The sequence below is a fragment of the Megascapheus bottae genome, chromosome 15 (genome assembly GCF_031878675.1).
Source record: "Megascapheus bottae isolate mThoBot1 chromosome 15, mThoBot2.hap1, whole genome shotgun sequence".
NCBI classification, from domain to species: domain Eukaryota; kingdom Metazoa; phylum Chordata; class Mammalia; order Rodentia; family Geomyidae; genus Megascapheus; species Megascapheus bottae.
In genome coordinates, this window is record NC_143523.1 from 260,464 (window position 1) to 274,412 (window position 13,949).

Here is a 13,949-nt window from a genome sequence, read left to right on the forward strand (position 1 = left end):
ATTGTAAGATTTAAAAAAAAATACATTGAACCATGGTAAATTGGGGTGACCACTACAAGTCACGCCCATTCTCCCCTCGGCACAGAAAACTGCTGGTTCATTTAGGGGAGTCAGAAATTATAACTAGGGCCGGGAATGTAGCCTATTGGTAGCCTAGTGGTACAGTGTTCAACTAGCATCCACAAAGCCCTGGGTTCAATTCCTCACTATCACATAGAAAAAGCTGGATGTGGTGCTAGGGCTCAGGTGGCATAGCACTAGCCTTGAGCAGAAAGTGTCCAAGGACGGTGCCCAGGCCCTGAGTTCAAGCCCCAGGACTGACAAAAGAAACTATACCTAAAATGGGTGGTGTGCCCATAATCCCAGCACAGGAGACTAAGGAATGAGTGTCAAAAGTCCCAGGACAGCTGGGCTGCATAGCCAAAACAAAAACAAGTGAATTTTTTTTTTACTAGCGCCCCTACCAAATCTCCCCACCCCAATCTCCAATCCTCCCCATCCCTATTACTCACAGGTACACTATTTCCCGGAACCGCCAAGTGTGCTCCTCTCAGCCCCAGCAGCATGGGTCTGCAGTCTTGCAGAGTATGCCCCATGAACTGAAGAGCTTACATGACAGGGAGAGAAGAGGGGCTTGGTGGATGTGGCGCTCATTCTGGGTCAGTGTGCAATCCGGTGCTGGGACCCCGAAAGAACCACCAGAGGCCGAGGCCAAAGCAAAGGGGCAAGGGTCGTTTATTACGAGTTCGAACCTGGACCTCCGCGCACTCGTCGCCAGTGACGCTGAGAGGTCCCGAGCAAGGATTTTACACAGCTTTTATAATCATGTAAAAACAAGTTACAGGCACAGGCTCATGATTGGGTAACATTTGGTTTGACATTTAGGTTGATTCATAAGAATACTTCTGATTGTTTTGGGTGTAGGTGATTAACTGTTGGGTCCTGGTGACCGCTGGACCCTGTAAACAGGCCAGTTACTGGAATTTATGTGCATTAATTGTGTTCCTGGAATAGATGTTTACCATGACCGCTGGACCCTAAAGTTTTTGCTTCCCAGAACAAGGTGGGCCTACAGGGGGCTCTTAGCTCGTCCATTCCTCCTTCACTTGGACACCCCAGGGACTGACCCAGGCGCGCAGGGCACCTCCCTCCTGCAGGCCCACACAGGCCCCTCTGCGGGCCCAGCCCTGGCCAGCTCTCCAGAGATGGCCTGCCCCTGCGCCTCTGGACCCGGCCTGACGTCTCAAACTACGAGGAGCGGCCCGCCGGCCCTGAGAGGTGCGGAACGGTGTTCCGGTGAGCTCAGGTGAAACTTCACTCCCTCGCAGGAAGTAAGCTGCTGCCGGCCTCCGACTAGCCATCGTCCTGCGTCGGGCCGCGGACGTCTACCGTCTACGCCATCGTCCTGCGCCAGCCTGCTGACGTCGTCCGTCACGCCATCGTCCTGCGCCGGGCCGCGGACGTCGACCGTCTACGCCATCGTCCTGCGCCGGGCCGCGGACGTCGACCGTCTACGCCATCGTCCTGCGCCAGCCTGCTGACGTCGTCCGTCACGCCATCGTCCTGCGCCGGGCCGCGGACGTCGACTGTCTACGCCATCGTCCTGCGCCGGGCCGCGGACGTCGACCGTCTACGCCATCGTCCTGCGCCGGGCCGCGGACGTCGACCGTCTACGCCATCCCCCTGCGCCGACCCGCGGACGTCGTCCGTCTACGCTGTCCCCGTCGCCGTGCTCCTGCAACGTCCTCCCGCTAACCCTGTCCCTCTGCTCCCCAGCTGGAACCAGGCGGCCAGACATCCCGCGCTCGGTCTCGCGAGGCCGTGACACGGACCTGGTGCTTGCCGAGCCCCGCCCCGGACCTGCCCCTCCTGTCCCGCTCCCAGACAGGTCTCGAGACACCGCTGGACGGGAGAGGCGCTGCTTGTCCTCGTGCCATGGCCTCCGTGCGTGCCCTCCTCCCCGGCGCCCGCGCCCTCCTCCCCGGCGCCCGCGGCCGTGTGTGGCTCCCCTCCCGCTTCCCGACGCTGCGGCCCTTCACCGCGAGTGAGTAGGACCCCAGCGGGGATCGGGACCCCGCCGCCCAGCCCCGTCCACCCGTAGCTACTCGGGGGACGAGGCTTGACCTCAGGCCACGGCCCGAGCCCCTCACGCCCGACCCCAGCCACCCACCCAGGCCCCGCTATTCCCCCCTGGCAGGCCCTGCCTGTTTGGAGGACCCTGAGTGATTATCAACTCTGGTCCTGCGCTGCGCGCCAAGACACCTGGCCCGCAGTACCTGGGTAGTGAGAGTTGGTTGTGAAATCTGGTGTGTGTTTAGATGACAGAGGACATGCAGTTCCCGTTGAGTTAAGTCCGCTAGGGAATTGGAAAGAAGTTTGCCGCACCTCCTGTTCGCGACGTGCCCCCACCCCGCCTCCCCTTGATCCAGTCCTTCAGACCACCCAGTCAGAAATTGGCTGCTCAGCTGGTATCCCTGCTTTCCAGTCTCTGATCTCCCAGTTCACCTGCTGTACTCTACCATCCATTACCCATTCTTGTGTTAAGAGGAATTTTTTTTTTTTTTTTTTTTTTTGCCAGTCCTGGGCTTGAGCTCAGGGCCTGAGTCCTGTCCTTGGATTTTCTCAAGGCTAGAGCTCTACCACTTGAGCCTCAGCACCACTTCCAGCTTTTTGCTATGTATGTGGTACCGAGGAATCGAACCCGGGTCTTCGTGCATGCCAGGCAAGCACTTTAACCACTAGGCCAAACTCCCGGCCTTAAGAGGAATTCTTAACCTTGACCTGGCTCTCTTGTGCCACTTCTAAAGGACCCAACCTTCTCCCCAGGCACTGACCCTGACAGACAGCCCCCCCCCCCCCACACACACACAGACACTCACCCTGCCAGGCAGCCCCTCCCCCACACACAGAGACACTCACCCTGACAGACAGCCCCACACACACACAGGCACTCACCCTGCAGGTAGCCCACACACACACACACACAGGCACTCACCCTGCCAGGCAGCCCCACACCCACACAGACACTCACCCTGCCAGGCAGCCCCTCCACACACACACACAGACACTCACCCTGCCAGAGAGCCCCCCACACACACACACAGGCACTCACCCTGCCAGACAGCCCCCCCACACACACACAGAGACACTCACCCTGACAGACAGCCACACACACACACAGGCACTCACCCTGCCAGGCAGCCCCTCCACACACACACACAGGCACTCACCCTGCCAGACAGCTCCCCCCCCCCCCCACACACACACAGGCACTCACCCTGCCAGGTAGCCCCCCCCACATACACACAGGCACTCACCCTTCCAGACAGCCCCCCCACACACACACAGGCACTCACCCTGTCAGACAGCCCCCACACACACACAGGCACTCACTCTGCCAGGTAGCCCCCCACACAGACACTGACCCTGCCAGGCAGCCCCCCCACACACACACACACAGGCACTCACCCTGCCAGACAGCCCCCCTACACACACACACACAGGCACTCACCCTGCCAGACAGCCCCCCCTACACACACACACAGGCACTCACCCTGCCAGACAGCCCCCCCTACACACACACAGACACTCACCCTGCCAGGTAGCTCCCCACACACACACACACAGGCACTCACCCTGCTAGACAGCTCCCCCACACACACACACAGGCACTCATCCTGCCAGATAGCACCCCCACACACACACACACAGGCACTCACCCTGCCAGATAGCACCCCCCCACACACACACACAGGCACTCACCCTGCCAGATAGCACCCCCCACACATACACACAAGCACTCACCCTGCCAGGTAGCTCCCCACACACACACACAGGCACTCACCCTGCCAGACACCCCCCCCCACACACACAGGCACTCACCCTGCCAGACAGCCCCCCCACACACACACAGGCACTCACCCTGCCAGATAGCACCCCCACACACACACAGACACTCACCCTGCTAGACAGCACCCTCACCACACACACAGACACTCACCCTGTCAGCACCCCGACCACACACACAGAAGCACTCACCTTACCAGGCAGCCACACACACACACACATACACACACACAGGCACTTACCCTGCCAGACAACCCCTCCCTACACATACACACACACACACACACACACACACACACACACACACACACAGGCACTCGCCTGCCAGGCTCTCCTTTCCAAGTCTACCAAGTCAGCTGACTGCTACTCTAGGTTCTAGCTGTCATAGATGTGTTTTTTCACCTTTGTCCTCTCACCACACTGACCACCCAGCCCAGCCTGACCTCTGTTCTATTCTCACCTCTTGCCATATTCTGGGACAAGATGGCATATGGCAGAGGGTAGCTGTGTTTCATACTGGGGCGTTTTTTAACTTGCAGATGTGGAATCACTGAGTGTGAAATAGGAGATAAAGTCTGAAGTAGGAGGATTTAAAGGATTAAACAATTGCAAGGATCAGAATTATAAGGGTTAGGGGCCGGGAGTTTGGCCTAGTGGTTAAAGTGCTTGCCTAGCATGCATGAAGACCCGGGTTCGATTCCTCGGTACCACATACATAGAAAAAAGCCGGAAGTGGTGCTGAGGCTCAAGTGGTAGAGCGCTAGCCTTGAGAAAGTCCAAGGACAGTGCTCAGGCCCTGAGCTCAAGCCCAGGACTGGCAAAAAAAAAAAAAAAAAAAAGAATTATAAGGGTTAGACCAGTTCCTTCTGTGCCTCTGACACCGGTGTGATCTTATCACTTTTGCCTTTTTGTCCTAGGGGCCAACTTTGAGTACATCGTTACAGAAAAAAAGGGGAAAAATAGCAGTGTGGGGTTGATCCGGCTGAACCGCCCCAAAGCACTCAATGCACTGTGCAATGGCCTGATTGAGGAGCTCAACCAGGCCCTGGAGGCCTTTGAGGAGGACCCAGATGTGGGGGCCATTGTGCTCACCGGCGGAGATAAGGCATTTGCTGGTATGCTGGGTAGCCATGGTGTAGCTGTGGGAGGCATGCCCATGGACTAGGGAAGCAATAACCCTCTAGCCACTCTGGTGGCTCACGTCTGTAATCCTAGCTACTCAGGAGGCTGAGATCTAAGGATCACAACTTGGGCAGGAAAAGTCTATGAGTCTCTTATCTCCAATTAATCACAGAGAAAGGCGAAAGGGGGAAAGTGGTGCTGTAGCTCAAGTGGTAGAGTGCTAGCCTTGAGCAAAAAGAGCTTAGGGACAACATCCAGGCTCAGAGTTCAAGGCCTAGGACCCACCAAAAGTAAGTAAGTAAGTAAGTAAATAAATACCTCTATGGTAGTGTGTGGCTCAGGACTTGCTCACATGTAAAATAAGCTTCCTGGAAGAATAGCTCTAAAAGTTGAATGCTTGTTCCACCAGCAAAACAAGTATGTTCAAAATGAATTCAGGTGCGTACTGGTGGGCTAAGAGTCAGACTGCCAAGCCCCAACTTCTCTGGGGCTGACATCTGGCACCTGCCTGTCATTGGCCCCTGCACATGACCTCATCTGAGCAGGCAGTTCACTGTTGCCAGACCACATGGTGGTTGTTCCCCACTCCCCCACTTGACCTAATTCTACCTGCCACATAAGAGCTCCTGTAGGACTGCTAGGCTCTGCTCTCTGGTGGCTGAACCTTACCTCTGCCTTTAGCTGGAGCTGATATAAAAGAAATGCAGAATCAGACATTCCAGGACTGTTACTCCAGCAAGTTTCTGAGTCACTGGGACCAGCTTACTCGGGTGAAGAAGCCAGTCATCGCCGCTGTCAACGGTTTTGCTGTGAGTGTCCACTTCCAGAGCCCCCAAGGGCGGTGGGAGGACTTACGCTCTGTGATAAAGTAGGCCCACAGCACCTTTCCTGTCCTCGAGTGACTACTTCCAGAGCCTCTGAGGGCGGTGGGAGGACTTACGCTCTGTGATAAAGTAGGCCCACAGCACCTTTCCTGTCCTCGAGTGACTACTTCCAGAGCCTCTGAGGGCGGTGGGAGGACTTACGCGATTTTGCTGTCCTTGACAGCTGCCTTAGCGTCATCATGGCAGAGCTCAGTATTTGCCTCAGTCAGAGTATTTATTATTGGCTCTTTGTAGATAATGTATCCCAAGGGTTAACTTTATTCCACTAGATCCATCTTTATTGTGTCCCGTTTCTTTCTTTTTTTTCTTTGGTTGGTCCTGAGGCTTGAACTCTGGGCCTGGGCACTGTCCCTGAACTCTTCACCCCCAGGCTACCACTCTACCATTTGAGCTACAGCACCACTTCCAGTTTTCTGGTGGTTAATTGGAGATGAGTCTCCCAGACTTTTGTGCCTAGGCTGGCTTTGAACTGTGATCCTCAGATCTGAGCCTCCTGAAAGAGCTAGGACGACAGGCGTGAGCCACTGCGCATGGCTCCTGTTCTATTTTAATGGGAAAGTTTGTAAGTAAAAATAATGTTTCTGCCTGCGCTCCTACGTAAAGCCTACCTACTGGCAACCTTTGTTCTGCAGCTTGGTGGGGGTTGTGAGCTTGCAATGATGTGTGATATCATCTATGCTGGTGAGAAAGCCCAGTTTGGACAACCAGAAATCCTGCTGGGAACCATCCCAGGTGAGAGCAACAGCCATCCTAATGCACACTCTGCAGGTGATTTCTCCAGCCATGGTTTATACCCAAGCAGAGGCCAGATGTGTGGTCCACGCCCTGACCACAGTACTCCCTGCAGACACACAGGAGGAGAGAGAGCTCAGTACTACCCTGGAACATCATGCAGTGTCCAGCTCCCATGATTGCATATATCCTATGTCTGATGTGTCACACAGTAGTGATGCTGGCTTATAGTCACACTGGCTTTTTCCTATGTGTGATCCATGTCTGTGGCAGAGCCCTGTGAATCTGAACCTGGAGAGAGTTATGTATGATTCTGGCCCTGCATTACTGGCCACAGTAGGTCACACAATCTCACTGAGCTTGGCACAGCAAGGAGTCAAAGTAGGCCCTGGGGTATTAAGGAAAGAACATTGCTGTCTACTGCTGGCCTCTACCTGATAGACCTGGCAGGGAGAAGATGCTCAGTTCCTTAGGGGGAGGAAGCTTGGCACATAGGTTCCTGCCCTAGAGAGGGCAGGACTACTCAGGACTGGAATGTTGGAAAGAGAGTCAGCAGCATCTGCAGAGTCCCACCTGAGATCAGGGCCTTAGTTCTAAAGTTTCTTTTAACCTGCTTACTGGCTGCCTTGGTTCTGCATGCCCTCCACTGGGCAGTCTCACGCTTTATCTTTGGCTCCTGAGTGCTTGTCAATAGCATCTCCCTCCCCCACCTTCTCTTTCTCTTTCTCTCCCCCTCCACCTCCTTTTCTCTCCCCCTTCCCCCTTCCTCCCTTTTTTTCTTTCTCTCTCCCTCTTTCCTTCGCACCCTTTTCTCTCTTCCTCTTCCCTTCCTTTCTCCCTTTCTCTCTGCCTTTCTCCCTCTCACCCTGTATCCTTTTCTCTCTTCTTCTCTCTTTCCCTCCCTCTCTCTCTTTTTCTTTACTGAGGTATAAGCCAGAGCTTTGAGCTTACTAGATAAGCTCTCTGCCACTGGTTCAGTTTCTTTGTTGTTGAGATCTGTCTCGCTTTTTGTCTAGGCCACCCTGGATGGCCATACTCCTTAGGCTTTTCACCATAGCTATCATGACAGGCTTGAACCTATATACCCAGCTTCCTCAGTGGGGAGCAGGTCTTAGAAATGGTTTTCCCATGCTGGCCTGAAACCCTGGTCCTCCCAGACTCAGCCTTCCCATGTAGCTGGGATCACAGGTACTATTTTGCCCAGCTTTCGGTTGCTTAGAAACTGCCTGAGTTGGCCTCAAACCATAATCCACCTTATCTTAGCCTCCCAAGTTTTACAGATATGAGTCTTTGTGCCTGGTTACCATTCCTTCTCTTTCATCCTTGTTTTGGGGGGAGGGAACCCTTGTGACTGCTGAATAAGTGCATGTTCTTTCACTAAGTCACTTCCCATCCCTGGGTTTCTTCTCAGCCTCATGTGACCACCGCCTTCTTCCCACAGGTGCTGGAGGCACCCAGAGACTCACCCGTGCAGTTGGAAAGTCACTGGCAATGGAGATGGTCCTTACTGGTGATCGGATCTCTGCCCAGGATGCAAAGCAAGCAGGTGGTGCATCTGCCTGTGGGAGCCAGGTGGAGCCTTGGGGCTGCATCGGCTGTCCCGGGAGGCCCTGGGTCTTCACCCTCAGGTTTTATATTCACAAATACAGTATTAAAAGAGAATGACCACAAGTGTCCAGGTTAGAGAGAAACAAGGCAGAGGGAAATCCCTGGGACCCTTACAGACCAGCCCTCACCTGCCTGTCAATGACCACAGTTCCTAGTTCTCCAACCTCTGCTGATGTGGACAGCCTGGATGTGTCAGAGACAGCAGAAACAACCCCCCCTCCCCCACCCCAGCATAGCTGTCCTGGTCTAGCACTCAAAGGTCCGGGCCCTTGTAGAAATGGAGCTGGCACTGCGCTGCATTTTATTCTCTTTTTCTGTGTTTTAGGTTTGGTAAGCAAGGTTTTTCCTGTCGAAAAACTAGTTGAAGAGGCCATCCAGTGTGCAGAAAAAATTGCAAGCAATTCCAAAATTATAACAGCCATGGCCAAAGAGTCTGTAAATGCAGGTAGGGGCCTGCTAGGGGCAGGGCTGCAGGGTTGTGAGGCCCTTAAATGACTGCATCTTGGCCTGTCCTGAGCAGGGGTGGGAGAATTCTTAAGATTGTGAGTTCCCGGGCCGGGAGTTTGGCCTAGTGGTAGCGTGCTTGCCTAGCATGCATGAAGACCTGGGTTCGATTCCTCGGTACCACATACATAGAAAAAAAAGCCGAAAATGGTGCTGAGGCTCAAGTGGTAGAGCTCTGGCCTTGAGAAAGTCCAAGGACAGTGCTTAGGCCCTGAGCTTAAGCCCAGGACTGGCCAAAAAAAAAAAAAGAAAGAAAGAAAAGATTGTGAGTTCCAAGTCTTAGTCAACTCACAAGTTATTTTGAAATGTTGAATATCCTTTCACACTGGGGCCAGCTGGTGACAGTATAGTGGATGGGCCTGCTCAGGGAGCCCTGGCCCTAAAGTCATGCTGTTCTCTAGTTCATGAAAAAGCCAGGTATCCCAGGACCTGGGTTCTAGGTTTCCCTTCTTGTTGTAGGCTGTGGTTTATATAGACAGTCTGCTGCATGGGACAGGTCACAAGAAGCATCTGCACAGCTGTCTGCTATCGCTAAGGGTGAAGCTTGTTTGATCTCCCTCCTCAGAGCTACTTGAGTCTCGGTGTCATAGTTTATTCAGCCCTTAGAATCCTGTCATATTGCTGCTCAGTGTTGCCTGTAGAGTAAGAGAGTCCAAGACAGGGGTGCAACCCAGCAAGACGCAAAGACCACTAGAGAGACACCACCCTGGAGGTGTTAGCCTTACTCAGGGTCTCTGAAGTTTGGGCACCAGCCATGTGATGTCTGCAGGGAAACAACCCAGGGCTCTGGCAGGGTCTTGTCTTAGATGTTTGAACAGTAGTACTATATGTCTTCCTCTAAAAGGAAAGGCATAGGGCCGGGAGTTTGGCCTAGTGGTAGAGTGCCTACCTAGGGTTCAATTCCTCAGTACCACATACATAGAAAAAAAACAGAAATGGTGCTGTGGCTTAAGTGGTAGAGCACTGGCCTTGAGAAAGCCCAAGGACAGTGCTCAGGCCCTGAGTTCTAGGCCCAGGACTGGAAAAATAAGAAAAAGAAAGGCGTAGGAGAGGGCCTGGAGCAAATGACACTTTGTTCCATGTGGCCAATCTGTCCTGATTTTTTGTTTTTATTTTTCGGGGGGTAGGTTGTTTTGTTTTGTTTGATGGTCCTCGGGCTTGGACTCCGGGCACTGTCCTTGAGCTCTTCAGCCCATGGGTATCCTTGAGCCACAGCACTACTTCCAGTTTTCTAGTGGTTAATTGGAGATAAGAGTCTCAAGGTTTTTAGTGCCTGGACTGTCTTTTTTTTTTTTTTTTTTTTTTGCCAGTCCTGGGCTTGAGCTCAGGGCCTGAGCACTGTCCTTGGACTTTCTCAAGGCTAGAGCTCTACCGCTTGAGCCTCAGCACCACTTCCGGCTTTTTTCTATATGTGGTACCAGGGAATCGAACCTGGGTCTTCATGCATGCTAGGCAAGCACTTTAACCACTAGGCCAAACTCTCGGCCCTGCCTGGACTGTCTTTGAACCACGATCCTTCGATCCTTAGATCTCAGCCTCCTGAGTAGCTGGGATTACAGGTGTGAGCCACTGCACCCAGCCTTCTCTTTCTGGTTTTTATCCTTTTTTTTTTTTTTTTTTTTTTTCCTGTGATTTTGATTTCATCAGCCAGCTCAGATCCTTGTAACTGGACAGATTTTTGCCATTTTGCCTTTATCAAGATCCAGGTATTTCTCCCCTGTGGGCACGTTAAGCCAACATCACTTTGGAAGCCTGGGAAAGCCTTTTGTTCATATGGCCTTCTCTGATAGGGCCATGAATTTGACAAGGAGGGAGAGGTGTACCAGTGTGGAGATCTGCCAGTACAGAGGGAGCCGGGCCTCCTGGCATACCGCCCGGGGTCAGAGTCAGCAAGAAGGGCCACCACTGTGATCTTGGCATTCCCACAGAGATCCCAGTTTGTGATTGCAAGGTTTCTCTTTCAGCTTTTGAAATGACGCTAACAGAGGGAAACAAGTTGGAGAAGAAACTCTTCTATTCAACCTTTGCTACTGTGAGTAAACAAAAGGGGCAAGTGCAGAGCAGAGTTCTGATCCTGCCCCTGGACTCTTGAGTTTGTACCTTTACTGGTGTGTGGTTCCTGAGGGATCATCACCCCCACTTCTAGACCTAGCTCTGTGTGTAAGAATTCCTCTCCTAGCTGGTGGGCATAGTCTGTCGTCCCCACTCCCCTACCCCACTCTTGCCTGTAAGCAGGCAGAGGGCTGCAGGAGCAAGCTTCGGGCAGGAAGTATGAGTGTCACCTCTGAGTCTCTTTGTTTTCTAGGATGACCGGCGAGAAGGCATGGCTGCATTTGTGGAGAAGAGGAAGGCCAACTTCAAAAACCACTGAGAACAAGACAGTGCAGCCAGCCTGTTCAGAAGCAAATTCCCCTCCTGAAGGGCAGTATGGCCACGGGACTATGGCCTCTGCTCAAGCTCTTGTAGTATGGCCAGCTGCCTTGGTGACAGTCGGGAGAGCTAATCAGGTTAGGTGTGATCAGAGTACATTGTTCCAAATCAAACCCACTAAGGTGCCTTCACATGTTTTCACTTCATCCGGGACTGGTATTTGCAGCAGTGGTCTCTTGTCCACTTGTGTTGGGTGAAAAGCAGTGCCGACCCCATCTGCAGCTGTGCGTGTCATTGCTCAAGGGAGGTGCTCCTGTCTGCTGATTATGAACACAATTATTTGATTAAAGTGACTGTCTCGAATCAGTTACACCTTACTTTTAGTCCTCTCTAGAGAGAGGCTGAGATCTAAGAATCAAAGTTTGAAGCCCTCCCCAAGTGACAAACCTGAGACTCTTATCTCCAATTAGCCAGCAAAAAGCCAGAAGTGGAAGCATGACTCAATATAAGTGAGAAAGCTGATCAGGAGCGTGAGGCCCTGAGTTTGAGCCCCAGCCCTGACACACACACACACACACACACACACACACGATTTTTTCATTGCTAAGTGATTACGTTACCCTCGTGCCATGTTCATAGGGATTGCTTCCACCTGAGACAGGGCACTCGCCTAAAATGTACATTCACCAGTCTCGGTTAGAACCGGAGACCCCCTGGAATGCGCAGTGCCAAGCCACCAGTGCTTCCTGAAGCACAGAGAAACCCCAGGTAGGACTGTGACTGCCGATGCTCACTGCCACTTGTGTGAAGATGGGGAGGAAAGACACCTGAGGGACTTGTCCTCACCAGGGATCTTGCCATGGCTTCCGACTGCAGGAGGTTAGTCCTAGCCCTCAGTTGCTGTGTGGTACAAGCAGGTCTGAGGAAGCCTATATGACCCAGGAACTCTGTACGAGAAGCTGCCTCTCTGACACTGAAAGTCTGCTATTGTCCTTCAAGAACACTAATGCTTTTTCAAACTTGGTTCTGCAGCAAGTTGTCAGAAGAGTGGACACAGGTTCTGAAGCGTGGTCAGTGTGCTCCCTAAGGGTAGGGTGAGGAAGGGTGCTGTCCCCAGTCAGGACCTTCCAAGCCACAGTCCCCTTGAAATGTGTCTGAGAAGTCTACATCTTCCCAGTTATAGTCTAGGCTTTGGGCTGGCATGGACAAGCGCATGCAGCTCCTGGCCTGGCAGACCCAAGCTGAGCAGGCAATGAAATCATCCACTAAGAATACCTTTGCCAGGGCCGGGAGTTTGGCCTAGTGGTAGAGTGCTTGCCTAGCATGCATGAAGACCTGGGTTTGATTCCTTGGTACCACATACATAGAAAAAAGCTGGAAGGGAGCTGGGAGTTTGGCCTAGTGGTAGAGTGCTTGCCTAGCATGCATGAAGACCTGGGTTTGATTCCTCGGTACCACATACATAGAAAAAAAGCTGGAAGTGGTGCTGTGATTCAAGTGGTAGAGCATTAGCCTTGAGAAAGCCCAAGGACTGTGCTCAGGCCCTGAGGTCAAGCCCAGGACTGGCAAAAAAGAAAAAGAAAAAAGCTGGAAGTAGTGCTATGGCTCAAGTGATAGAACTCCAATCTTGAGAAAAAGTCCAAGGACAGTGCTCAGGTCCTGAGTTCAAACACCACAACGCAAAAACAAAGAATACCTTTGCCGGACTAGCTCAACACATCTCAGATGACTGCTTGTAGTCAGCTGTATTTTACCTGCAGTGTAGCTCACACTCTGTGACACTTGCCTTCCAGGCATCAGCTCTGAGCTCTGCCAGGCTGGCCTGTCCTCTGTAAGTCGGCACAGGCAGGAGAATGAAGTAGTGGGTTCAAGGATCTGCACTGAGTTCTCAGGAAGTTCCCCCTCACACAAGGGCAGGTGACCTTGGCAGGTTAGGTCAGGACCTTGCACTTACTGCACGTGTTCTTATTTACAGAACCAGATGCAGAGGACTTGGCAGGGCAGAATGGGGCTCTGAGGCAGGGAGCTTGGTGCTCACCCTCTTCGATGGCACCAGACATAGACACAATCCTTTCTTAGAGCCAAATACAGTAGGATGCTGTGGTGGTGAGACTGTTGGCCAGAGTCTAGAGTAAACAAGCAGAGGAGGTTCTAAAGGTTTTAGTGTCCAAGGGAGCAAACCTTAAAAGTTGAAAAGGAATCCATTAATTTAATTTTCTGTTTGCACAGAGGTAACTGCCTCTAATTTTGAGTGGGGTTTGAGACATCTACTGGACACTAGTTCTCATGCTGTCATGTCAGCTACCCATTGAGCACAAGCAAGAAAGGGCTCCACAAGCCATCTGCCCTGCTTTCTGCTCTTGCCTGCCCACCTCTAAACCTGGACTTGTCACTGCTCCCAGCTTCAGGTGTTCAGGACAGTGATGTATGTGGAGAAGAAGACCCCATCCTGCATTGAGCTAATTTGCCTCTGGCCCCACTAGGGGTTTAGTTTTTATTTGCTTTGGAAGCTGACACACACACACCCTTCTTGTCGGTCTCTGTTCAGTACCAAACAAAGTATGGGGGTGCAACACTCCACTCACAGGCCAAGGCAGGAACTGTTCTTGTTCAGCCCCCAGCCCTCTCATTCAGCCATCTAGGTCTGCTGCAGTGGGCAGCCCAGGGCCATGTGTCTGGGACTTAGGGGCAAGCAGTGCGTAGACATTTGCACAGTTGTCAGCTTTCCCTCACCAGCAGACAGGCCTCTGAACATTTACCTTAACCACTGGCCCTGAGCCATATTCTGTAATCCCTTAGCCCCGCCCCACCCCGCCCCTCCCCTCCTGGGGCCCAATCCATCAAGTCCCGCCCCGACTCGTCAGGACCGCCCCTGTCCTTCAA

At 52.7% G+C, this 13,949-nt stretch overlaps 1 protein-coding gene and 1 long non-coding RNA gene across 2 annotated transcripts; one reads left to right on the top strand and one right to left on the bottom strand.

Annotated features, from left to right (window-relative positions):
* Positions 1 to 717: 717 nt before the first annotated feature.
* Positions 718 to 2,845, bottom strand: LOC150053646 (uncharacterized). Its single transcript, XR_016537770.1, has 2 exons — positions 2,277 to 2,845; positions 718 to 1,735 (listed from the first exon to the last, which is right to left on the bottom strand). It is a non-coding gene; the product is annotated as an uncharacterized LOC150053646 (long non-coding RNA).
* Echs1 (enoyl-CoA hydratase, short chain 1) lies at positions 1,731 to 11,429 on the top strand. The gene is made up of 8 exons (XM_090345555.1): positions 1,731 to 2,044; positions 4,764 to 4,961; positions 5,650 to 5,777; positions 6,485 to 6,584; positions 8,026 to 8,130; positions 8,518 to 8,637; positions 10,661 to 10,728; positions 11,002 to 11,429. Exons 1-8 carry the CDS (start codon positions 1,936 to 1,938, stop codon positions 11,065 to 11,067), a joined length of 894 nt encoding a protein of 297 aa, XP_090201681.1. The 5' UTR covers positions 1,731 to 1,935; the 3' UTR covers positions 11,068 to 11,429.
* The last annotated feature ends 2,520 nt before the right edge of the window (positions 11,430 to 13,949 follow it).